The sequence below is a fragment of the Symsagittifera roscoffensis genome, chromosome 1 (assembly GCF_963678635.1).
Source record: "Symsagittifera roscoffensis chromosome 1, txSymRosc1.1, whole genome shotgun sequence".
In the NCBI taxonomy this organism is placed as follows: Eukaryota; Metazoa; Xenacoelomorpha; order Acoela; family Convolutidae; genus Symsagittifera; species Symsagittifera roscoffensis.
Window position 1 is genome coordinate 13,627,574 of NC_087062.1, and position 26,030 is coordinate 13,653,603.

The 26,030-nt window shown below is 35.0% G+C and overlaps 1 protein-coding gene across 1 annotated transcript; it reads left to right on the top strand.

Annotated features, from left to right (window-relative positions):
• The first annotated feature begins 1,076 nt into the window (after positions 1 to 1,076).
• On the top strand, positions 1,077 to 23,594 carry LOC134857296 (cullin-3-A-like). The gene is made up of 14 exons (XM_063873720.1): positions 1,077 to 1,414; positions 2,668 to 2,942; positions 3,148 to 3,262; positions 9,272 to 9,451; positions 11,687 to 11,735; positions 12,018 to 12,163; positions 12,413 to 12,613; positions 13,869 to 14,039; positions 14,209 to 14,340; positions 14,637 to 14,819; positions 15,182 to 15,392; positions 21,860 to 22,068; positions 22,407 to 22,513; positions 22,842 to 23,594. Exons 1-14 carry the CDS (start codon positions 1,082 to 1,084, stop codon positions 22,864 to 22,866), a joined length of 2,337 nt encoding a protein of 778 aa, XP_063729790.1. The 5' UTR covers positions 1,077 to 1,081; the 3' UTR covers positions 22,867 to 23,594.
• The last annotated feature ends 2,436 nt before the right edge of the window (positions 23,595 to 26,030 follow it).

The following is a 26,030-nucleotide window of genomic DNA, read 5'->3' on the forward strand; positions in this document are numbered from 1 at the left end:
GCACAGTAAACGGCTATTCTTGTTATCTATTGATCCTGTTTTCTCAAATTGTGTTAAAAAATGTTAAATCGGAATATAGGTTTTTCCAGATTAATAACTTGTTTAACAGAATCACTTGTTAAAATTTATTCAAATTGGAAATATTGCTCTAATTCTTGGCCTATTTATTGTCTGCTTATGTTTTGTCGGCTTAGTTGCCACATCGTAAAATTGATTTTTTAAAGTGTAGTTGCTGTTATTGCTATGAAAAACTCCTGCAATTTGTAATTTTACTTATCTTCGTATGTTTTCGCATGGAACTAATTTGGGGTCATTTCAAGGGAAGGGAAGCGTTTTAATCAGGAGATAAAACATGATACCAGAAGTTTCGAATTTTTTTAATTTGTCGTTTTTTTAAGGCTCTTTCAATTTTATGCACATAGTTGCGTTCTTTTTCTGTCTGCTAGTTATAAATTCAATCAACCATCCGGTACATCTGTCGTAGAGGTAACACATTTGCTTAAGACAGCAAAGGCTTGTGGTTTGAATCCGACCAGTCCTGTTTTTAATGCAAACTTGAGTTTTTGTTATTTTTCGGACTATCGTCCGTCTGTTTGTTTTTGTCGGCTTAGTTCCCGTAACCCAATTTATTTTGAAGCTTCAACTTTCTTCAATGTTGCTGTAACAGCCGTGCTTGACGTCAAAGCCCAGGATTCCAGTCCGGACTTTTTTTGCAAACTGAAAATTTTCTGCCTAGGCTTATTTAGCTTTTTGTTTTTCTTTCTGCTTATTCTTGCCGGCTTAGTTAACCGCAGAAAAGCTTTTTTGAAAGTTCGGCTTTTTTTCTAGCATTTCGAAAACTCTTTTTTGTTTGCGTTGTTTAATGGTCAATTCACGTGTTTTTGACGGTCTTCAATAATGGGATCGTGTTTTAATTTTGGAAACTATGATATTTGAAGAAAACTTTTTTATTGCAAGTCTTTGTTTTACAGCTAAAAACAAGAGCCTCTAACAGTTCAGCCGGCATTTTAATCTCTTGATCGGTCTCAAAAAGTATATTTTTTGAAAAAATTATTTCTTAACTTGGATTCAGATAGATGAAATGAGCAGAGGAGATGGTAGAGGATCAAACACGAGCAGCGCGGGCACCGGGGCTACGACGTCGGTGGGGGTATTTGGGACGAGGGGAGGCAGTCGGAAGGACCAGTCCTCCAGCATGCGTATCAAAGCATTCCCAATGAACATGGACGACCAGCTGGTAGACAACATCTGGAAGCTACTCCGCGACTCCATCATCGAAATCCAGAAGAAAAACAACTCCGGATTGAGTTTTGAGGAGCTATACAGGAATGCGTACACTATGGTGCTACACAAGCATGGAGTGAAGTTGTACAATGGACTGCAGGAGACTGTTATCCAGCATCTAAGAGACAACGTAAGTTGATGCTCCTTCCGAGCACCTATCATCGATGCAAGCTGACGTCGATTCCAAAAATTAGCATAATCTTATGATTAAGCAAGAATATCCAGTTAATGTTCCGACCACCGCCATTATTTATATTAAAAAAATGTAAGTTAGGAAAATCCTAACTTTTTTCCTAGTAAACGGCCGATAGAATTATGTAGAAGAGCTGCAATATTGCGAGATGATTCGGGAAAGTTCAGTCCAATTTTTCTCGATCGAGATAACTTTTTTTTTAAATTTCTAAGAGTAATAAACGTAGGGACTCTTATATAGGCCTTGGTGACTATGTTTTTTTTGTTTTAACTTTGTTCACGCATAATTTTGATTTTTCGCGGCTTGATTTTCGGTTACTTTTTCAGTGCTCTTCATTTCTTTCCTTAAAATGAAAGTAAACTCCAGTATCGAATAGCAAAAATGTAAAGGTCACGAAAAACGAGATGGACTTCTAATTTCGAAAATAGAAATTAATTATCAGATTTCCCTGCGAAGTAAAAGTTTTACCTATTGATCCAGTTTTCTCAAATTGGGTTATAATCATCAAAAAAGTGTCAATCATAAATTGTTTTACAATTTCAAAGAGCTTGAAGGCCAACTAATTTTTCATTCGAAGTTTAAGATTTTTGAAAAAAAAGTCGATTTTTTTTTCCAGTTTCCCTGCGTTCATTAATCTTTTCCAACTGTCAGTTGGCTATGTGTTGCCATTCCAATTACGACTAACAGTCCTGTATCATGATACCACACTTAATTTCGTCAATTTTTTGAGGTACCTACAAAGGGTTTTACAAATTACCCTACGAGGTCTGAACAAAACATGATAGCATCAGATATTTCAGCTGTTTTTCATAATTTGGAGCTCTATGCAAAGTTGGAATGGTTTGAAAAACATTTTGTATGCTTGAACTATGTTATTGTTTCCTCTTGTCTCAGTTTTGATCTGATTTTTTAAGGTTATTTACTTTACATACGAGTTGAGCTCAGTAGTGCCTCCCTTTTTTAAGCCGTTTAAACAGAGCTATGCATGCGCTTCTTGGTTATTGCCTACGGAATATATCCTAGTTTCCAACCCTCACAAAAAAAGAGAAAAAGTTAGAGTCGGCTTTGAATTGACCATATTTCATAAAAGGCAAAGACAATTATCTCGTCAACTTGGTTGGGCTATCTGTACCCCGTTGTTATTTCCTTTGTTCGGAAAGTTGATTTTGTTCTTGTTTGATGTACTGCAGGTGCTGCCAGAGGTGAAGACTGCAATCAATCACAATTTCCTGTCAGTGTTAAACGTAGCCTGGCAGGACCATACAACTGCCATGGTCATGATCAGAGACATACTCATGTACATGGACAGGGCATACGTGCAACAGAACAAGCTGGAGAATGTGTACAATCTGGGACTGATTCTGTTCAGAGAGCAGATTTTAAAGGAGGAAGCGGTCAAGAAACATCTAAGGGAGACGCTGATGCTAAGCATAGAGCGAGAAAGGAGGGGCGAAATGATAGATAGGTTTGCTATCCAATGCCTGGTCTTTTATCTTTTTTCCTTAAAGGTACTCTTAAAAGAGTAGAATGGTTATCTTTCGCTCTTTTAGTTGCATGTTTCTAGTCTTCTTACTCCTTTTTGTTGTTGAAGATTTGATGCTAGCTTTGGTTTCACTGTTCTATAGCTTCTTATAACGCGAGCTTCTTTTAGCGAGATTGTTTTGTTTCAGAGCGGCCATTAAGAACGCCTGCACTATTCTGATGAATGTCGGCATCTACGACACTAAATTCTACGAAGACTACTTCGAGATTCATTTCCTCAAACAGTCCAAACAGTTTTATCAGGTAAGCAAACGTGAAATTTCGAGACAAAAAAAACGACCTTGAGTCGCAAAAGAGCTTCGCTCAACAAAATAATTCAGTCTGGAATGTGGGGAAATAATAGAAAAGAACTATGCTTATGTAGGCTGCAAAGCCTTTCGTAGATCCTCTGCGAATCGCAGAAGCGAAAATTATTATTATAAGCAATGTAGTCAAGTTTTCCCATAAAGTTTATCTCTACCTAGCCAGAAAATTTACCATTGCGATTAGCAAGGTAATTGCTACCGGGTGCTCATCTTTTTCCCGTTAAAAACTTTCGTTCACTGAATTGATCAGTGTGCATTATTTGCATAAAAAATTTTTGCTTCTTCTTTTAACCGCTCTATGTAGGGTTTAAGCATGTGCATGGTACGAAAAATGTCTAGGTCGTGAGTCCGGTGCCAAGGACCCCTTTTTTGTAATTGAAAGTTTTCTGTTGGGAGAATTTAGGTTATCGTGTCATTTTTGTCTGCTTTTTTGTCGGCTTAAGTTCATGTGAATTAAATTCTTGATAGCTTAATTTTTCTCTTCGATTTACTCTTAGTCACAAGAAGGCAATAAATGGATCGTTACGTTTTAAACTATCTTAAATTATAACTTTATTTAATCCAAATAATTTTGAGAAAACAACATGTTTTTTTTTTAGTTTTTCACAAGTGATTTCATCGACTGTGTTTTGAGTTATTCTAATAGTGGTTTTTCAAATGTTTTTTCAGTTAGCATATAAATTTGTGGCGCACATGGTGGCGTTTAAGAATGCCAAAGTACAAGAGGTTTGAAAAAAACGGGTTGTTTTAGAACTCAATGTAGCCAACATTCAGAGTGGCAATTAAAACTGGCGTATGGACTATTTTGGCGGCAAAAATATGTAAAAAGAAAACAGTTTTGCTGCTTTTGACGCCAAAAAGTCTCTTCAATTAATACTTTCTTTCGGGAGCGATCTTTCAGCAGAACATGGCGTCAAAAATGGGTTTTTAGAGGACCAGCATTTTATAACTGGCGCATAATTGATTGATAGGCGTAAAAAGCTCTGGGTTGAGCTTCCCTGCTTACTACACAGTTAGTTCCCGCGTGTTCAGTATAATTGAAAACAGATCTTTTTTGAAAACAAAAAAATAAAAACTAGCGTCCACCGCTCATTTACCCACTCAATACAAGATGAGTTCATACGTAATTTTGTAGAGTTTACTAGAACGAATTTTTATTTTTCTTTTTTGGACAAATTTGAATGGTTTGTGTGCTGAAGTTAAAAAACTTCCGCTGCTCTCAGACTTTGGGTTGCCACTTTCATTATTGCCTGTCAGTTTCCAGGGTTTAATTATTTCTTTCCGGTGAACAGCTTAATAAACAAAATCAGTTGAATTATTTGGTAGTTTGGTTCATAATATTCGCAAAGTTTTTAGGTTTTCCCGACTATTCGGTCGCGAGAGAATGACTACAGCCGGAATGGCAAATGCCCTTTAATCGAAACTGGTCAGAACCAGTTTTTCATTTGTCGGCCTATTGTTTTTCTGCTTATATTTTGTCTGCTTAGGTGCCAAAGATTTTTGTGCTGTAAGCAGTTTTGATTGTAACTGAAAGTGTTTTAAGTTTTTTTTCAGGAATTTGTAATTTCGCTGAACCTGATTTTTGGAGTTTTTTGCCTTTGTTTTTTTTCGTTAAACGCTTTATTAGTATCAGAGCCTCAGATGGGTTTCTCATAGCATTCAGATTGAGCGCCGATTTTGAATGGAAAGTTCAGTTAAATACACTATGCACCAACTCATTATTACCTGGGATCTAATTGTATCTCAACTCGTGGACAAATATAAATTCATTTTTTTTGTCATGATGCTTTTGTTAAAGGGCAGAAGATTATTCTAGCTCAATATATTTAGAAACCTTGAATCTCTATTAGTTAATGAGTACAACTTAATTTTTTTTAGCAAAAAGCAGGGGAATAGGTTAATTTAACCGAAGTCGTGGTTTTATAAACGAATGTTTTGGAGGAAAACAAAGAATATAGATGTTCATTCCGGTTTCTACTATTCAAAGATCTCAGACAAATAGATCATAAACATATACTTCATGGACAGTCAAAATTATATCAAAATATAATTTTGATTCAAGTCTTTAATTTTTTTTTGAAAAATATTAGATTTTTTTCCGCTGGTACATTAGAACTTGATTCAAAATTGATGAAGTTTTACCATCGTACACGAGCAAGTCATACTGTAATTTGGGCTTTATGTTAGCATTATAGTAATTTAGTAGAACAGATTTCGGAACACAATGCCTCATTTTTGAAACAACACCGCGATGCTTCCCTAATTTCGTTTTTAGTTTTGGATTTGACGAATAAATGTCAGCTTGTAATCATTATCACGCCTAATCAATAATAATTAGTATTAAGCCTAAGTACTTACACAGCGTCTTGGGATTGTAAACAATATCATCAATAAAATATGAAGGCTAGCATCAATTCTACTTTTTTGAAAGCTGATTAGTGGTTAATTTATTTGATTTCATCCAAGCCGAAATTTTTGTTAGATTATGCTAAAAGGAAATGAAAACTTGTGCTACCTTATGCTACATTTGTATCATCAGCCATTTGAAAAACGTTTGAACTCGATGCAGCATGGTGCAAATGATTTATAAAACTAAGAAGAGGCGGATCTAAAACGGAACCCTGCAGAACGCCGTTGGTTACTGGTAACCAATCGGACGAGCAGTTGTTTGCATGAACACATTGGAACCTTTGAGACGTTTATCTATTAAAGCAAGAAAGACAACTACCCCAGACACCATAATTTACAAGTTTATTCAACAGAATTCTGATAAAGAGTATCAAATGCTTTTTTTTTATCAACAAAGAAACTGCATATGATTTTTTGTCTTTACACATTCATATTATTTCAGTAAATTCAGCTAAGAAGGCTCATAAATGATTTTAAAGTTCTCAAGACAATCAATTGCACAACAGAGAGTGCATGATTTTATCGAATACTTTGTCACAGCTACTCTAAAGAGCCATGGGACGGTGGTTGTTAAAATCTAACTTACTCTCAGGTTTATATAGTGGCAAAAATTTAGCATATTCAAGCGCCGGAGAAATGTACCTTTTTAATTGATGCGTTGATTAGATATGGTGAATATGGAGCAAAGAAAAAACAGCTTTTAATTAGTATTATATTACTTGTTTCATCAATGCCGCAAGAGCGCTATGGCTTGAGACTATTTTCGACATTTGAAGTCTCAGTGTTTGAGCAATTGAAAAGGCGCAATGATTGACTGGCACTTGTAGTTTGAACGATAGCATCAGCTTCTTCCGTTTTGCTAGCAAGTGTTGCTCCGATTGAAACGAGGTTTCATTGAAAGCAGTCGAAATAACATTTGGATCTGAAGTACTTACTCCGTCTTGTTGCAGAGCAGAAATTTCATCGCTTCGTTTTTGATTTTTTTTTCTTTCATTTATTTGTTTTGAAACTAGTCTCGAGTCTCCAATACAATTTTTGAGTTTGTCAAAATAATAATCTCTTTTCTCGCTTTTTTTATAAGGAGCTTTTCCATGTAAAACGTTATTTTTCTTCTCAATATTATTAGAATGAAGTTTTCATGACTAATGCAGTTTGTTACGTTTTAATATAGCAATTTGTCTTTTTTTGTAAACTAAGGCGCACTCAATTTGGTATCTTTTGCAGTTGATTTTCTAATCGGATCAAATTTTAATAAAATTTATTGCACTGAATTTCTCATATGCGTCATTGTTTTGTGACTCTTTGACCAAATTAGATCTCTCCTGCGTTTGCTTCAAAAGGAGTAGAAAGTCGCTTGCATTATTTTCGTTATTCAAGAAGTACATGAGGAATCTAACAAATCAAATTGCGTCAATTTGAGCTGCAAAATAACTGGACAAAGATCTGAGAAGCGTTCGTTCTCAAGAATTCGGACGGACGGTTTTTCAATTTATCTTGCTATCAGATGATCAATACACGTTACAGTCACCCCATTAATGCGAGTTGCATTTCTACTTATTAGTTCAATTTTTTTGCGGTAATGGTTATGATTTTCTGCGATACCTTTATGTTGAAATCACCAGCTTGAGCTACCGTTGTTTTGTTGAATTACTTGTGGAACTCATTGACAATTTTTTTTTAAAAATCTTATCTAGGAGTTACTTTGCGACTACTATGATTATCTAATTCTCAAATGCTTCAGCAAAGACTGCTGCTGATTTAAGTGGACTTTTTACTATGCAGTTGCTTAATTTGTTTTACTTTTTCATCCAGTTGATTCATAGTACCTCTACCTCTGGTTTCCGGTTTTTGCTTATAATTGTATGAAACACTTTGATTGCACATGTTTACTTCATCTGTTTCATTTAGCCAAGTTTTGGTTAAACACAGTACATTAGTTGGAGACTAATTGGAGATAAGCTAATAAGTTCAGACTTTTGAGCCCGAGATAAGCTAATAAGTTCAGACTTTTGAGCCCACGTTGCCGGAGTTATATGGAAAAACACGTAATATTATAACCCAAAATATCACCTCTTTCATATAAGCCAGTAACAAGCGCTTTTCATATTTTTTTACCATAGGTAACAGATAGAGCTTTCTTTTGTCCATGCTGATTGAATCCGCGCATCTGCTTTCATCATCCGTAAAAAAAATTTCAAGCAAAACTTTTATCTTCGATTTTTTTCACATTTCGATAGAGATCGGATGAGCCAAGTTGATATTTGCTCTGAAGTACGTGGACTTTTTCACTCGCCTAGCAAAACGAAGAATGATAGGTTTGTCTCTAGTCATTCAGGAAGGTACCATATGCGCTATTGTTATGTCTTGATCCAAAATCTGAGCATCAATACTATTAGTTACATGCAAATTTTTTAATGGTTGCCTCCATTGTTTTGCGTCTACCATGGTTCGCTTTTCTGGGATTCTTAGATATTTCACGTTGTCTCTCCTGTTGTAGCTTTCAATAATTTCTGCTTCGGATAGGCTTTCTAGACTTGACCTGCTTTTGATATGGACCAAATCTTCTTGACTACTCTAAGTACTTCTTCCTTCATTGCAGTGACCGCTTCAGCAATGGTTGATGTTATCAGTTATTCAATTTGACCTTTGATGTCGTTCCATACATTTGGCCTCAACTTTAGATGGAACTGGATTTCGCTTCGTCCTTTTTTGGGAATCAATAAATTTCAGCTTGCATCTTCCTCCTCATTCATCTACCCACACGGACTTAGCACGGTACTCTGTCGTTTGATCCCTGGCTGACAAATGGGGTTTCGTCCTGAATTTTAAGCATGGGCAGCCCCTCTGAACTAGAATTAGTATGTTGCTGAGCAGGGGATGCGACATGATCAGGATTCATGTTCGTTCTCTATTCAATGAGTTAATCACAACACTTTCAAAGAGGAAAAAATTATTTGCTCAAATTTTATGAGAACGGGGACATTTCACCAAAGAACTTTCATTTAAACATTGAAAACTACTAGAAAACTTTGTCAATTAATTGTTAAACATGTTATCTGAGATGTTTTCGGACTTAAGAACAGAAAAATTTTTTCGACACTGAAAAACTTTTTTTTTGGCATTTTTAAACACTCCGTCATTTTTGGCCAGATTACGATCAGCTTTATTGTTCCAAACCAGTAAAAGGTGCGAAGGTCTGCTACGGCAATTCATAGATGTTTCAAATGAATTGTTTTGTCATCCAACCATTAACTAAACTGGTAATTTTAGTAAATTGTCCCTGAGACGAATTTTCCCCTGTTGTTTTGCCAATAAGGAAAAACATAGCTTAAGTGTTACTAAACCAACTTCGAGTGGAAAAGTTTGCCGTCACTAAAACCATCTTGAATGGTTGATAATTTATCTGCTGTTGTGAAATTATTGATGAATGTTCTTCATTTATAGGCACCGTAATGAATTCAACAGCTTTCGGTGTCTATTACGAGTTGGAAGACTGCTTTATGTTGTTTTAGCTTTAGACTGATTTGTGATGTTTCAGCTGGAATCGCAGGAGCTGCTGGCGAAGAACAGTGCCTCGGAGTACATCCACAGAGTGCAGCAGAGGATGCAGGAGGAGATGGAGAGGGCCCAGCAGTGCTTCGCCGGCAGGACAGAGTCCGAGATCCAACGAGTCATGCGGGACGAACTCATCAAACAACACATGAACCCCATCGTAGAGGTCAGTTACATCCTCTTTGTAGTCCGAGCACGAAATACTTGATCGAGTTATGAGATTTTTTGCATCACTCGTCTACTCGGCCTTTTGACCCATGAGTTGTGTCTCATTACCCTTGCGATAAGCAAGGACATTGCAACCGTGTTCTAGAATTTTTCTCGTAAACAACTTTGTCCACAGAATTCGCCCGTGAATTCGTTCGCACGTCTTATACTGCAGAGTTAAATGTAGTATTTGCATGTAAGGTTTGGCCCTGGTGTGCCCGTTATGAGTTCCTTTAATAGTATTTTTTGGGCCAAAAAATTTCGTTTTTTCGGCACTTGAGTTTCCGCTTTGTTTCTGAATGATTTTTTTTTCAATTACTTTTTGCTGGTTTTTATAAGCATGGTTGAAGTCTTACAAAATGTTTTGGAGAAATCTTAATCACATTCCCAGACCCTTTTAAATAAAATTTTAAAGATGGAAAAACTGTTGGATTTTTTTGGGATTTTTTTTCATTTTAAAAATTCCTTACGTTTTCAGTTTGCGGAGCGACTTTGGTTTTAACCTTTTATGCTTTTGTTTGTTCAATCAGCTGTTTTCACAACTTTTTTTTGTTTTTTTTTCTGTAAAGTTTTTCTAACTGCTTAGTTTTTCTCATTGCTTTTAACTCATATTGTTTTGAAAAGTAGCTGTTACAATTGAAAATCGAACGAGAACCAACCAGCCCGAATTGACTGCAAATCAGAATTAATTAAAGTCAAAATTTTTGATAATTTAAATTAAAATTGCTAGTCGCGTTCATCGTTTCGCAAAGTCAATTTGATTTGCTGTCTGCTAATTTTTTGTTTCATTGTGTTTGGACAGTAAAAATGGGAACCAAGCAAGCTTGAAATGCTATCAATATCAAATTTTTCAATTTTTGTTTGAAACAGCTTGACGAACTTATCTTTTTTCCTTTTTTTGATCGCTAATTTACAAAATTTAATTTTTCTTACGTGGAGTTAATTTTGAGTTGTTTTTGGACTACATCTTTCCAGAGAATAATTCAATGGCACATCTTTTTCTTTAATATTTAGTTAATTTTTTCTAATCGATTTTTTGGAAAACTGTTTTTTTTTCTGTCAACTTGTTGTTCTTGTCTGATCGGATTTCATTTGTTTAATGAAAATCGGTGTTTTTTGGGAACCAAGCAAGCTTGAAGTGGTATCAATATCAAATGTTTCGATTTTTAATTGAAACAGCCTGGTGAACTTATCTTTTTTCCTTTTTTTGATCGCTGGGTTACAAAATTTTAATTTTTCTCACGTGGAGTTAATTTTGAGCTGTTTTTGGACCACATCTTTCTAGAGAATAATTCAATGGCATATCTTTTTCTATTTTAATTGGTAAATTTTTTTCTTTTGCATTTTTTGGTACGTTTTCTTTTCTGTCAACTTGTTTTTCTTGTCTGATCGGATTTTTTTTGAAATGAAAATCGGTGTTATTTTGGCTACATAGCTGTTCAAAATCATGTGTATTTCTAGTTCTTGTGTTTTTCGTGTTTCTTTCGTTTTTTTTCTGATCTTTTTTTTTGAACTAATATCAAATAAGTTTTAAGTTTTTGAATTGTTGTGGAATTGATTTTCGAAAATGTTTGCGGTTGCGAAATTTCTCATTGTCGCTGATTTTGTTTTTTAGGATCGTTTTCAGGTTTTTCAGATCTTGTTTGTTGTTTTTCTAATCTAATTGGTCTGTCTAGGTTTTTGAAAAATTGTAATTTTGTTCGATCTATTTATATGCCTTTCATTTTCTTATTTGAAAATGTAATCAGAGTTAGTGGTTTTTGGTTCTTTCATCATTTCAGCTTACCAATGGTTCGATCGCGTGTCGTCGAAAGACTTCGATGCATAGCAGGCAGGTTTAACACTAAAATGGAAATAGCCTGATTTTGTTGCTTATATAATTTTTTAAAATGTTTTTGCAGCAATTGTGTAATCTGATTTTTCGATAATTTTTTTTGACTTACAATTTTTGCATCGCAAGTGGTGCGAAGCTCTGCTTCGTCTCTCTGTATTAGCTAATTATCTCAGCTTGCCTGTGCTATTGGTAAAACTTGCGATAAATGATTGTGTTTGCAATTCGATCGATCGCTTCATTTCGCTCCTATTTGCGATGGATCTGGCCTTTTTCAAACAGCTCTGGGGGCAATGCTTGGGAAAATGATTTCTTTTGAATTAAAATCTTGTTTGCTCTCAAATTATAGTTTTCTTGTTTTAGATGCCTGGATCTGGTGTCGTGTTTATGCTGAAGAATCAGAAAATAGCAGGTCAGCTAATGTGTGTGCTATCAAAAATGAAAGATCCTTAAAAAACCAAGCATCAAAAAAGGTTCTCGCGGTTTTTGAATAAGCAAACGCAAGTAAGAAAGTGCAAGTGGGGTTTTGCTGGCTTCAATTTTAGCCCCAGAGCATGGGCACTTTTGCTTGGATCAAAATTTGTTTTTGTTCATACTGTGTATTTGAGATAAGAAAGGTGTGACTTGCCTTGTCCATTTCTTCGTCCGATAGTAAAAGTTAATCGCCATGAGATGAAGTTTTTCATTTGTTCAGATCTGAGGTGCCTGTACCAGCTGCTGAAACAGGTGGACAATGGACTGAAGACTATATGCACATGTATCAGCAACCACCTTAGGGAGGAGGGAAAGACACTAGTGGCAGAGGAAAACAGAAATGACATCGCCGTAGATCCAGTTCAGGCTAGTCAAATTATTTTATTCTGGTTTTTTACCCTTGTAATTTTACAAATTTTGAGTGAGAAAAAACGATTTATCATTCCGAATATATAAATCAACTTAGCTGAAATATGTATAATTTCGTTGAAGAAGTAAACAATGCGATATCTTCGGATGATTTTCCGAACGTGGCTCAAGTCTCGGGGGATTTGGGTGGGGTTTAGGTTTCTTAGTGCTACTTTTCGATGCATGATTGGGTTAAATATTGTTTAGTACGTTACTAATCTTTTGGAGCTGAAGGACAAGTACAATGAGCTGATGGAGCAGGCATTTGACAATGACAAACAGTTGAAGCAGACGGTGAACGGCGACTTCGAGCACTTCGTCAACCTCAACTCCCGCTCCCCAGAGTACCTGTCCCTCTACGTAGACGACAAGTTCAAAAAAGTCTGGAAGGGCGGTGGACTCAGAGCAGTAAGTTGATAGTTGGCATTTTTGATAGATTCAATGTAAAAATTCTAGTTTTTTTTCATTAAATCACTAGAAAAATTTGCTAGCTGAGAGTAATGAACGTAGTGATTACTCTTATGTAGGTCTTGGTGATTTGTTCTATAAGTTCTCAAAATTTGTCCACCTCAATTTTATTTTTTTGCGGTTTGACTTTTGATTTATTTTTCAGTACTCTTCATTTCCTTTATTAAAAAGAAGGCAAACTCCACTATCGAACAGCGAAAGTATAAAGGTCACGAAAAACGTGATCGACTTAATTTCAAAAATGGAATTTAAATATCAGATTTCCAAGCGAAGTAAAAATTTTATCTATTGATGCAGTTTTCTCAAATTGGGTTAATTATATCAGGAAAGTGGCAATCATCAATTGTTCTACAAATTCAAAGAGCTTTAAGGTCATCTATTTTTTTCTTCGAAATTCAAAAGTTGAAGGTTTTTCAAAAAAACAGGTCAGTTTTTTTTTACTTTCCTTGCGTTCATTACTCTTTTCTAACTGTCAGTTGGCAATGTTTGATTAAGAGTCGATGAACGTAGCTCAGACTCTTATATAGGTCGCGATGATTTTTTTCAGGAAAATTTTTAAAAATTTGTTCAGGCTCAAATTTACTTTTTCGGAACATAAACTACCATATCGAACATTGAAGTTCAAAAGTCACGAAAAACATGATCGACTTTATCTTCGAAAGTGGAATTTAATTTTCAGGTTTCCCAGCGAAGTAAAAATTTTACTGATTGCACCAGTTTCCTGAAATTGGATTGATTTTATCAAAAAATTGCCTTTCATAACCTGTTCTAGAAATTCGAAGAGCTTTAACAGCGTCTTTTTTCTTGGAAATTTGAAAGTTCGGATTTTTTCAAAAAAACATGTCAAAATTCTTTCTGTTACTTACTTTCATTGACTATTTTCCAACTGTCTGTTGGCTTTGTTTGTTGGTTCAATTTGGTATCAGTTCCTCATCAATAATGTCTAGATAATGACTTCAGCCTCAACTGAAGTTAAACTGCGGAAAGTTATGATATAACTTCTGTGGATTTCATTTTTTATTTGTTTTGATGGGCGCTACAGAAATGGTGAAGCATTTCTGTAGCGCCCATCAAAACAAACAAAAAATGAAATCCACAGAAGTTAGATCATCACTTTAAATGTATATCGAATCTTTTCCTGGTGTTCCGAAAACTTAAATTGTATTTGTTATGGGCATACAACTTCTTTTTCTAGGCCACAGAAGAGACAGTGGAACAGCTGTTGGACAAAGTGATGGTCATCTTCCGTTTCCTGAATGAGAAGGACATCTTTGAGAGATACTACAAGCAGCACCTGTCCAAGAGACTCCTCAGTGGCAAGTCCGCTGTGGAGGACCACGAGAGAACTATGATATCAAAACTGAAGGTGAATGTTACTGTTAAAGTTTTACCGAATCTTCAAACAATGTTTTTTCAAACTTTTTCCCAATTTTCCTGTTCTTTTTTTTGGCTGACGGAGGTGAAAAGTCATTTCAACTAGTAGTTGTGCTTTTTCGTTCAGATTAGATTGGTTTAAATTGTTGTTTGATGTTTAGACGGAGTGTGGTTCCCAGTTTACCGGCAAACTGGAGGGCATGTTCAAAGATATCTCAGTATCAACAACACTCAACGAGTCTTTCAAGAGGTCCACATACGTGGCCAACATGATGTTTGACTTTCATGTCAAGGTGAGCCGCAATACAAATCAAAAAGAAGCTGCTTTAATTTGAGATTTATTCAAAAATAGCAGAATAGTCAAACTTTGTTCGAAAGAGATACGAAGTTGTAGGCTATTTCTCAGACAAAATTAAACTAAGATCGTCACCTAAACCTGCAAAGTAGGAAGGGTAACTTAGTAAATGACCCGTCAAGTTTGCCCTGGGCCCTCAATGGCCAATCAAGTTTGCCCTGGAACGTAAAGCACCGAATTTTCTTATGATTGATTGACAGGTATGATTGATTGACAGATATGATTGATTGACAGGTGCTAACAAGTGGCAACTGGCCCTCGTCAGTTCAGAGCAGTGACTGCATGATGCCTCCCAATCTGGAACAGGCGTTCGAGTGCTTCAGGAACTTCTACTTGAGTAGACACAGTGGTCGCAAACTCATCATTCAACCCAATAAGGGCAGTGCCGATATCAAGGCCACATTTTACCCAACAGATGTGAGTAGTTGCCATGTCTGTCATGCCATGTGAACAACACAAGTTAATTCAAAACGACGCGCAGTTGTTACCGATTAATGCAGCAGCTATATATGCATACATCAGCTATATATGCCTAGTTAACGAATAAATCTTCAGAACAATTTAATTGGAGGATGTTGAGTTGGTTATAGTTGAAGTTTACCTGCGGTATACACTAGATTTCAGGTGTTCTGCGCTCCGAAAAGTACGCAAAAGCTGATCCCAAAAATTTGAGATGTAATTAAATCCCAATCTCATAAATACAACAACTTAAAAGTTATCTAATCAACTACTGGGTTAAAATAATTCCAAACCAGAGGCATTTGTTGTTTTCCCTGCAGAAAGACATGACACGAGAAAACATCCTGATAGTGACAACATACCAGATGGTGATTCTGTTGCTGTTCAACCGCAAAGACAGAATCACATTTGCAGATGTGCTCCACGACACAGGCATACCTGAACGAGAGGCTGCCAGGGCCCTCCAGGCGATAGCAGTGGGCAAACCCCAGAACAGAATTCTAGTGAAGACCCCAAAAACTAAAGAAATTGGTGAGCAGTATTTTCAAAAGAAAAGTGAAAGGTAGATTTGGGAAAATATTCAAGTGTATTATGTTTTATCATTTAACCTTTCTCAATTGTGTCGGTCAAAGAACGCTTTGTTCATATGTTTTTTGTATCGAGCTGGACCATAATTACATATGATATATGCTTTTTTTGTCTTTCGGACCTGAAAGATCAAATCCCTTTCGAAGCCATGATTGCAGCTGCAATGAAAATCCAATTTTTTCCAACCAAAGTCGTCTATGCAAAGTTTTGTGCTAAGTTAATGCATAATTTACGCGCGATGCTTTAGCTCTATCCGTTTTTATTGAATCGCATTCTTTGCTGCCGGTTATCTAAGAACAGCATGGATTTTCACTTTTGCGAAGCAAAGTGTTTTAGTACGAACTTTTTTTTCCAATCTAAGTCGCAAATAAAAGTGCTACTTTTGGTGGCAACTTTGAATTCGTAGGGTGCGGTAGCAGTATTATGTCATATGTGCTTCGACATTTGATTAGTAGGAAGTTAACACCGCTGATGCATTATTACACTTGCGAAGCGGGTGTTTTAGTACGAACCTTCTTTTTTCCTACCTAAGTCGCACATATTGGTGCGACACTTTTATGGATGGTGTGGCACCCCAATAATGGTGGGGCACCTTTACAGCTTTTTGATAGCATGTGCTTTGACATTCGAATTGTAATAACTTTTAAAGTTGATGCATTTTTAATTCGTCAAATGAACCGAAAAAATTGATTTATTTCAAACAACATAACAATCATGAAAACTCGATTTCAGAAATTTTCTTACTCAATATATCTCGCAATTTCTTGAAATGCATAATTAATACATAATTTGGCTTTATGCTTTGCGATTTGTTACATGCAAAGCTAGTGTGGATGCCTTGACTTTGTGATATTCCAAATTATAACATGTAAAATTGAGTCTATTTATATTTTGTGCCACTTTTGCTGAATTGCATTGGCAGGTTATTAGCAGATTTGTTCGTGACTAGTGTTTGTCGGTTTTTTAGCTTGCGTGGCTGAGTGGATAGTGCGCGGGGCTCAAAATTTCTTGATTGTAGTAGGTCGATTATTTTTATTTTTTCTTATTTCACTTGATAGAGCTGTTTGTTGGTCGTGTTCTCGCAAGTGTTTGCGAAGACAGCTTCGTCTTTGTGTTAACTTATCATACGAAAAAAAATTTGTATTCAAGCAGCAGCACAATAATAAAAAGCTCGATTTCAGAAGTTTTTCAACTCAATGTGTCTCGAAATTTTTTTGAAATGTATAATTTATACATAATTTGGCTTTATGCTATCCAATTAGTTACATGCAAAATTGTGTCTTTTTGTATTTAGTGAGACTTTTTCTGCATCGAATTGGTAATTTATTAGCATATGTAGCTGTGTTATTGTTGGCTAGTTTTTGGGGATTTTAAGCATCCGTGGCTTAGTGGTTAGTGTGTGAAACTCAAATTTGCTAAGTCGCACATTGGAATCCGACACGTAGCTGAGTTCTTACTGATTCGAGGCTTATTTCTACTTTTTCTTATTTCACTTGATAGAGCTGCTTTTTGGTCGTGTTCTCGCAAGTCGATTAATCCTAGATGCCTTGTCTAAGTGATTATGAAAAATGACTTGTTCGGTAGGTCAGTGGTCTAACCCGTTCGTCTGAGAACTTTTTTGATGTTGATTTTATTCCAAGGCATAGTTCTGTATTGTCTTGCTTTTTTCATTCGCTGCTTCAATCTCTCTTGATTTTTTAATTATGTTGGCTATTTTGCTTGGCTATTCTTCAATTGCTTGTGAGAATTTTGTTAGTGCTTTGCTCTGTTTTGCTTGTGGGTCTCGTCTTGCTTAAATGAAAGTTGCACTAATAGGCCCAAAATTAAAATCTTTAGATCTTAAGCTAAACTTATGTGGTAGAATTCAAGCAACATGTTCAAGCATTTCAATCAACTTTTCCAGCAGAAAAATAATAGCTGATTTTACCGAAACTGATACTTTTCTAGTAATAAAATAAATTTCTTGTTTTTTTGTGAAAATTTGCCCAGACGGAAAATGGTTAAGCAAAATGGCTTCAACGGAAAAAGAAATTCTATCGTTTCCGTCATTTCGGCCAATTAATTTATCTGCTCGGAAATTTAATTGAAACGCCGGACCATGTTTGATTTGATGGGCTAATTAACCAATCAAATTGAACCACATTAACTTCAGATCAAGATATGTAAAAATACTTATTTTTGGTTGTTTAGTGCATAAGACACGGAAAGTTTTGATTGGTCAGGAAAATGTTAGTTGAATCGCAATTTGAACGCAATTTAACGAAAAAAAAGAAAATCATCAAAATAATTTGGACTGACAGTTTTGAGCTCTCGAACTGTCCTGAAACATTTAAAAACCTTTTTTGCCAATCTTCTGCGTCGTCACAGGCATATGCATGAAAAAATGCAATCAGAAAATGAGCAATCAATTTTTTTGCGCCAAAAACGTCTTGAGAATTATTTAAGGTTTTTGTTAGTGAGTACCGTTCCTAATTCAACCCCTGATTGTTAGTTTCGTTTATCAAGTAATATGAAAAGAATGAGTTGACTTTCACTTATTTAAGTTTTGATAATTTTTTGTTTTTCTTTCATAGCAAAAAGTTAAAATGCTCTATAAATGCACTTAATTATATTTGCTCATTTGTAGTGCAATCCAAATTCATCTGCTAAAAGTAAGACAAATTGCGCTCTCCAATTACGAAAGCCGAAATGGTGCGAAAAAATGTGAACTACTAGCTTCGAAAGTAGATTTTAATTTATAGATTTCTCGGGGAATAAAAGTTTAAATCATTGATCCAGTTTCCTTTAATTGAGATTATTCTTTCCAAAATTTTCAAGCATAAACTGTGCTTGAATATCAAAAAAGCTTTAACGTGATATATATTTTCGAAAGTTGAAACGTATTCAAATGTTTTCGATTTGTTTATTTAGCTTTCTGTTGACTATGCTTGATTATTACGTAATTGAGCGTAGGTTCATAATACGAAATAGATTTTGTGTTGCCTTGCTTAAGCGGTTATAAACATCCGTTCTAGCCGTCTTTACAAAACAAAGCTTAAAATTTTTTGAAAAAAAAAAACCATGGTTGCTGCATTATTTTGTCAAGTAGGTATCTTGTCTCCAAATGTTTGGAAGAACAATGAAGAAGCATACTTATTTTAAATATTGAAAAAGAAATAGAAAAATTCCCACTGACGTTATTTTAAACGCTCAATGTGTGCTTCGTTTCTAATTAAAGTGCTTTGTAAGATAAGTGATTGAGAATGCTCTAAGAAAGTTAAAGTAATTGAAAAATATTTAGCCATCTATGATTATACCATTTAGTGTGTGAAAAATTCATGCTAATAAGAATTTTATTGACTATTTTTCCAAATAGTTTGCTTTAAAAGACAATCTAGATTTTTGATGTGTTTTGTATATTTTTTTGCGGGTGATTGAGTTCTTCGAAGAAAGAAGAAGAAAGTTTTGTTCTCCAATAGCAAACAGAATGCAGGCAAAAGTTGAATCACGATATTTTATAATATGGGAGCGACTTGATAAAAGGCAAGCCTTTTAGGGCTCTGCCCGGACGCAATTAATAGCCAAAATTTAAAACAATCTTGATTATACATTATTTATACATATTTTAAAGCTCCACAAAATAGAAAAAAATATATATTAAAAAAACTACAAACTTTTTTCTAAATCTGTCTGCGAGGTTGTCCTTGTTAAAATTTTTTATAGAGGAACCCGATAGTACAAACATCGATAGCTCAATCAATCTAAACAACAATGATAAAGAAAAATGCAAAAAAAACAAAGGAAATTGATCAACAAATTTTTTTTACACCAATGAACGATCACAGATTCCATGCTGCTTCGCTCACGCTATAATAGAATCAAACTCAAACAGGGAAACAAACTCATCTAAGTTTTTGCGCTTCCAAAATTTTCAGAAAGTGGCATTTTCTTGAAACTTAGTAGGCAATGAGTAGATAAGCTTGAAAAACTACCATAAGCAATTAACTTTTATTGTTAGAAAATGAAAACATAGTGGAAATTTTTTTCAACCAGTTATTACCCTTGCGATTAGCAAAGGTATTGCAATCGGGTACGAGTCTTTTTTCCCGTCAATAACAGAATGGTCAATTAAGTAGGAATGGTAAATATCACTGGCATGCTCAATTCCTTCAAAATTCAAATAAAACTATCATCCTTTAAGTAGTAATTGGGCAAAGCCCGGTTCCGGTTGTATTTATTTTTTCAAAAAAAAAATGTCGAATTTTTTTTCCATGATCTTGGTTTTCGCCTTAGTTTAGGTCGGTTCATTTTCCGATTTTTTTAGAATACCTTTTTATCTGGTACGATTTTTTGTTTGGCTTACTTTCTAAAGCATGTTTTTTGTTCAAATTTGAAGTTTTCTTTCTCTAACTGAAAGTTCAGTAATTGGAAAGGTTACCACTCTCATTTTGGGTTTTTTATTTTAAAAAATATTTAAACAATTTCAGTTAATGTTATATCGGCTTGGTCACTTTATTTGTGTAATTTTGAGGGCAAATATATTCGCATGCGATTTTGTATCATTTTGTTTTCGGCTCAACAGTTATCGATCGAAAATTTGTTGCCGCTCGTTGAATGATTTCCAGATAGTTTTAAAGCTGCTTTTGAAATTCATCCTCTACAACTATGGAGTTTTGTAGCTGTTTTTTTGTCAATTTTTCAAGTTATTTTTTCAGCCTAATTTAAGAAACTTTTCGAGTCTTTTTGCATTCACTGTCCTATACCGCAATGTGTTTTTCACATTATCGCAAGTCTTTCGAGGCTCCACTGCGCCTCTTTCGGGATTTTTGTTGATTTGGGTTATTTCTTTCGCTCAATTTTGTCACTCGTAATTTTCTTATTCAGTAATTTAATACACCGTTTCGACTCGGTTACGCACGGTTTTTAGTGTTTATCTATGATACTCAACGCCTCAGCGTGAATTTTTAGACCGCAGTGAGAAATTCCGGGTTCAAAATGCTGCGAATTGTTCAAATGCAAAGCTAGTTCATAATAGCCACACGATCTTATTTCATCATTTGGCACTTGATATCGCTGTGGGCTATAAAAATTATATTTTCGTCAATTATTTTGGCAGTCGGAGGAACATTCAGGGCTCTGTCCAGATACAAGAATACTTGCTATTCGACGCTGTCTCACTGCTTCGAAATCTCTTTGCGAATTATTAAATTGAGCTGTAATCAAGCGAAATGAAAGTCCTTGCGAAATGAAAGTCTTTTCTGGATGTCCATGTTTGATTCCTTCAATACTACCTTGCAGTCGTTACTCCTTCAGTCTCTTTTATTCTGCTCAAATAGGTTGACAGTGGCTTATCTATCGTTGAATCTATAACAATTTTAAACCTTTCAATCATCGTCCCTGTTTTCCTCGGTATTCAAGTGATGAGAAGTCGAGACTTTTGAAGCGATTGTAATTTGATAACTGTTGGAGTCACTCGTTTTCTATGCATATTCTATAAGATACGTTTATGTTTTGCAGTCAGGGGTACCATTTAATACTGGTCAATTCCAAGTGCGGTCGAATCAATACTTGGTAGATTTTTAGAAATATATCATTTGTAAGTTTCGGGAATGTTCTTTTCACAATTGAAATCATTGAGTTGACTCTGAAACTTTTTTTCGTGTGTTTCGAGTGTAATCTTGTTGTCTAACCAAATACTAATGTCTTTTTCAGTTCTATCTTCCGTGATCTTTTCCGTTAATTTCAAACTTCTCAACTTTATCATTACTTTTCCTAAGCAATGTCATCTGTAAGCATTTATGTAGGTTGAAAGAAAGAAAACTTTGTTTTGATCTTTTGTCGATTTCCTGTTGGTTATCTTCCAGTTTGAGTTGATCATAATCTCTTAGAATTAGACGGCAAAATTTAGCTTCGCCTGCGAATAGGAAGATTTTCGATTTTATTTTATCTGGCCTTGAAATCATATAATTTAAAATTAGTATTGGACTCAAGACTGATCCCTGGGACATCCCACTTTTAACTGGCCGCTATTACGAATTTGTATCTTTTATAACAAGTCTCTGTCGGCACCTAACAAGAAATTCTGATATCTAATTGAAACTTTTCAAAATCTCCTTTCTGGCTCACAACTCCCAAGTAATTTGTTTTGGGACAGAATCAAACGCTTTTTCAAGTCTAAACATATCACATCGATAATGTCATGGTTTTTACATACATAATTAAAATGGGAAAGCTAAATTCAGAGTGTGCTAAAAAGAAGGCAAACTCCACTATCGAACAGCAAAAGTGTAAAGGTCGCGGAAAGTGTGATCGACTTCTAGTTTCGTCAGTGGTTTAAATTTTTGAGGTTTCAAAACTCCCTAGAGATCCAGATTTCCAGAATCTAACTTGTTTTGCATCTCAATTAATCTAAAAGGGAGTGTTGTATTTAGAGCCCACTGACTCATTCTGTGTGAATGACGACTTCTACTCGAAGTTGTTCAAGATCAGAGTGACGAATATCCAGGCGAAGGAGAGCGAGCCAGAGACTAAGGAGACGAGGGAGAAGGTGGAGGATGACAGGAAACACGAGATAGAGGCGGCAATTGTGAGAATCATGAAGTCGCGCAGACAGCTAGTCCACAACCAACTCGTGTCGGAGGTAAGACACATTGAATTTATGCGCAGAACTCAGAGCTGTATTTGATTTGATGGGCTGCAGAAAACGCGTCGAACTCTTTTTCAAAGTTGGAGATAACGTTTAATGGGAATAGTTTAGGCCATATTGTTTGAAGATGTTCGACAAAAATTGCGGTCACTGTTTTTCATTAAATTTTTGAGGTTTATTATGCGCTGCGAGTAAAGAAAATAGCTATAAATTGGGGCTAAAATTGGCTACAACAATAAAGATCGTGCCATTTTTAAAAAAAATAGAATCCAGGTCAAACATACTACATAGTTTATTGGAAAACTAAAGATAGGGATTTTGCTTCGTTTCAGGTTACGGAGCAGCTGAAGTCGAGGTTCAAGCCAATTCCTCAAGTCATCAAAAAGCGCATTGAGAATCTAATTGAAAGAGATTACCTCGCCAGAGATCGGGACGATTCGTAAGTTTAATTGGTCTCATTTCCCGTTACAAAGGAAGTTTTTCTATTAACCACCTTTTCGTAACTTTTGTGAAAGTATTATTTTCACATTAGCTTACATTGATTTCTGATGTTGGGTTTCTTTTTCTGTCCACCTTATGATACATAGTAATCCTTCTCCACTCATAGAGAGCTAATTTAATGGTTAAGCATGTGTGAATTTAATACCTTCTAATGAATCTCCCCTTTATTGCCATAAGGGGAAATAGTTTTTAAAAAATCCCTGATGTTTAACTTTTTTGTTCGGTTTATTGTAGATGTTCATTTAAGTCGTTTTTTTTTGTTTTAGCACACTTTTACACTACGTGGCTTGATTCCCAACCTCAAATCTCAACCAAGTTTAGTTTTGATACGAAGATGCAATGCAATTTGAACTTTGACCTGACCTGAGACTTGTTTACCAATCGATTTCACTTTGCAATATAAATATTCCGTGTCGCCCGCCTAAACCTACAAAGTTAACAACATCACACGACTCGACACGTGTCTTTTGCTGCACATAAAAAGCAGTATATTTCCCCCCTAAATGCTCAGAAGTTGTTTGGAAAATTACTGAAGGTTTACAAATGCAACTAAGTCGGACTAATCGAGACGTATGTTCATTTACACAGTCCTGATCTGAATTGAGCTGAAAAGTCCTGCAGTCTACCAATTTCCCTCACTCCGCGTCAGCCTCTTACCAATTTAATATTGGAAACCCATGCTTGTTTTTGAAAAATATATATTTCGACTATGGACTGGATCGGAAGGCAAATAAAGACATAACTGGTGAAGCGTTCAAAGACTTGTTGTGAATAAATGACCACAGTTTAATTAAATAGCGTGCAGCTATGAATTTATTTTGTTTATTAGTAATGGTTCGATGTGTACATTACCTTGCATAAATGATATATATGTATGAGGAAGAGCATTGAATTACCTATCTACCTTAGTGGCGCTAATTGCTTTGATTTGAATCGATTCTTTATTCAGTATGTTGTTCCTATCCCACAGTTCAGTTTTGTTATAAATGTAACTATTAGTTAATAGATCAATTTGTCAATTCGTGTTTTATACCGACCTCTGTGACGTATACCGAGAACTAGATCCGAAAAAGGCTAAAAAGACATTTGCAAAATTGAGATTTTCGGACCCTTGTCATAGTTTTTGATAAAATGCAAACAAAAATCGCCAGCTGCTGTCCAAATAGCACTAAAAACGAATTATGACCAAAAATTTTCTGGAAAAAGTGAACAAATTTTCGAATATATGCCAAAAAAAACATGGGGGATCGGGGAAGGGCCGAGTTTCATAAACTTGTTGATATATCAGCTTTCAAAAGGATGAATTATTAAACTCAGATGCGAATCAGAGCTTCGCAACACTTCCGATGCAAAAATTGCGAGCCATGAAAAAAGTTATCGAAAAGTCAGATTACAACACCAGTGCAAAAACTTTTTTTAAATTGTTATAAGCAACAAAATCAGTCTGACGTCTACTGACATTTTGAAATTGCATCCTATGTATCGAAGGGTTCTAAAGACATTTTTGAAACCATTGACAAACTGCATTGATCAAAAAACCACAAAGTCCGATTTATTTTTTAAATAAGATAAATATAAATACCGAACAAAACTATTCAATTTTTCAGAAGCTTAGACAAATAATATAAGAAACACAACATACTTCAACTGAAAACGCTTCTAAAATAACACAAAGCTAGCGAAAGTGACAAATTCAAAAACTTAAAAATGATTTTTCATGAGTTCAACAAAAATAAATCAGAAAAAAAACGAATGAAACAGAGAAGGAAAAGCGAGAACTTGACAATGGTTACGAAAATTCAAATGGTTTTTATTAGTAATGAAGCCATAAACAAGCCGATTTTCGCTTCCAAAATATTCCGATCAGACAAGAACAAAATGTTTACAGAAACACATTTTATCAAACAGACAAAAAATGACCCAATGTTAGTGAAAAAGCAGTGCCATTGAACTGTTATTTAGAAAAGTTTTGATCGAAAACAAATCAAATTAGCTACAAGTGAGAAAAAATAAGTACATTTTTTAAATTAGTGACCAAAAAAAACCAAAAAACTTGGTTTTTCATTTTTTTTTTTTTTTGAAACTACCCAAAGTTGGAGAAACTAAACAAATGCACTAGTTGACATAGCATAACGAAAATTTCGTCTAGCTCTTCTGAACAAAATTTTTGAAAACTCCGTTATTAATAATTTCTGATTTGATAGCAGTTCGAACTTGCGTGGTCGCCGTTTTTAATGTTCTAACTTATTGAGATTACGCAAAATTGGAGGAAAAACTTCTTTTAAAAAAAATAAGCAGACAGCAACGCAGGTTGATATTGCAAAAGGATGAAATCGTCTAGCAATTTCGATTGAAGTTGCTAAAAAAACTAAATGGAATTGATTCTGATTTTCTGGCAACTCAACCTGGCTCGGTTCTCAGTTTTCAATTAAAATAACTATTTTTCAGAACAAAATGGATTAAAAAGGCAATGAGAACACATTTTCACTTGCTGTTGAAAAACTTAACAAAATTGAACAAAAAATATTGATAAAACCATAAACTCAATTACCTACACCAGAAAAAAATATGATCGAAACAGCTGATTGATCAATCAAAGGCATCCAAGGTTTTAAACAAAATTTTTGGGTAAACTGAAAATCATTACAAAAAAATGTTCTTACAGAGTTTTCAAATGAATTTTTTTTTATGCTTAAGTTTTTTTTTTGAGAAGAATCTGGGAGAGTGATTTATGTTTTCAAAACATTTTGTTAGATTTTTAAGTAGCAAAAAACCAACAAAAACAATACGAAAAATAAGCCGACGGAATTCAAGCCGACACTCAGAAACGCCGAAAAGATACGGAAAAACTATGGCACAAAAATACTAACTGAACTGATAACAGGCACCCAAGGCCATACCTAATATGTTCACACTACATTTGCTTCTGCAAAAAAAAATCCGTGTAAAAACTGGAATAGGTAGAGAATTTTTGCGAGGAAGGGGAGTCACAGAAAACTTTGAAGATCTTATGAAAGAGTTTTATTGGCTGACCAAATGTGCTTTTCGAACCTTAAAGCTCAGAAAAAAAACTCTTTCTGCACCAGTTGCAGTTAATAAGAAATTGCGTCAATTTAATTTCCCAAGTAACTTCAGGCAGGCGGATAACCAACTAACACTTTTATGAAATTATTTTTCTTAAAAGTTTGGATATAAGTCTATTGGCTTGTTTTTTTTTCTGGTCAAAAATTAGTCTGCTTACTTCTTTTCTTAGTGTTTTCTAAAGTTAATTCGTTTCCGCTGCATAAACTAGAATGTCGCATACGCTTTAAACCTGTTGTTACATTTTTTCGATGTTTCTTGAAAATATTATTTGACCAATATTTACAACGACGTCAACGAAATTATGCTGATTTTTTATTTTGAAGTACCGGAATTTGATTTTGATACCGAAGAGAATTGTCATCAGTATTGAG

Excerpts from the sequence above, each read along its gene's own strand:
- LOC134857296 (XM_063873720.1), top strand. The coding sequence starts at position 1,082 with ATGAGCAGAGGAGATGGTAGAGGATCAAACACGAGCAGCGCGGGCACC. Across the intron at positions 1,415-2,667 it reads TCCAGCATCTAAGAGACAAC|GTGCTGCCAGAGGTGAAGAC; the intron begins GTAAGTTGATGC and ends GATGTACTGCAG. Across the intron at positions 2,943-3,147 it reads AGGGGCGAAATGATAGATAG|AGCGGCCATTAAGAACGCCT; the intron begins GTTTGCTATCCA and ends GTTTTGTTTCAG.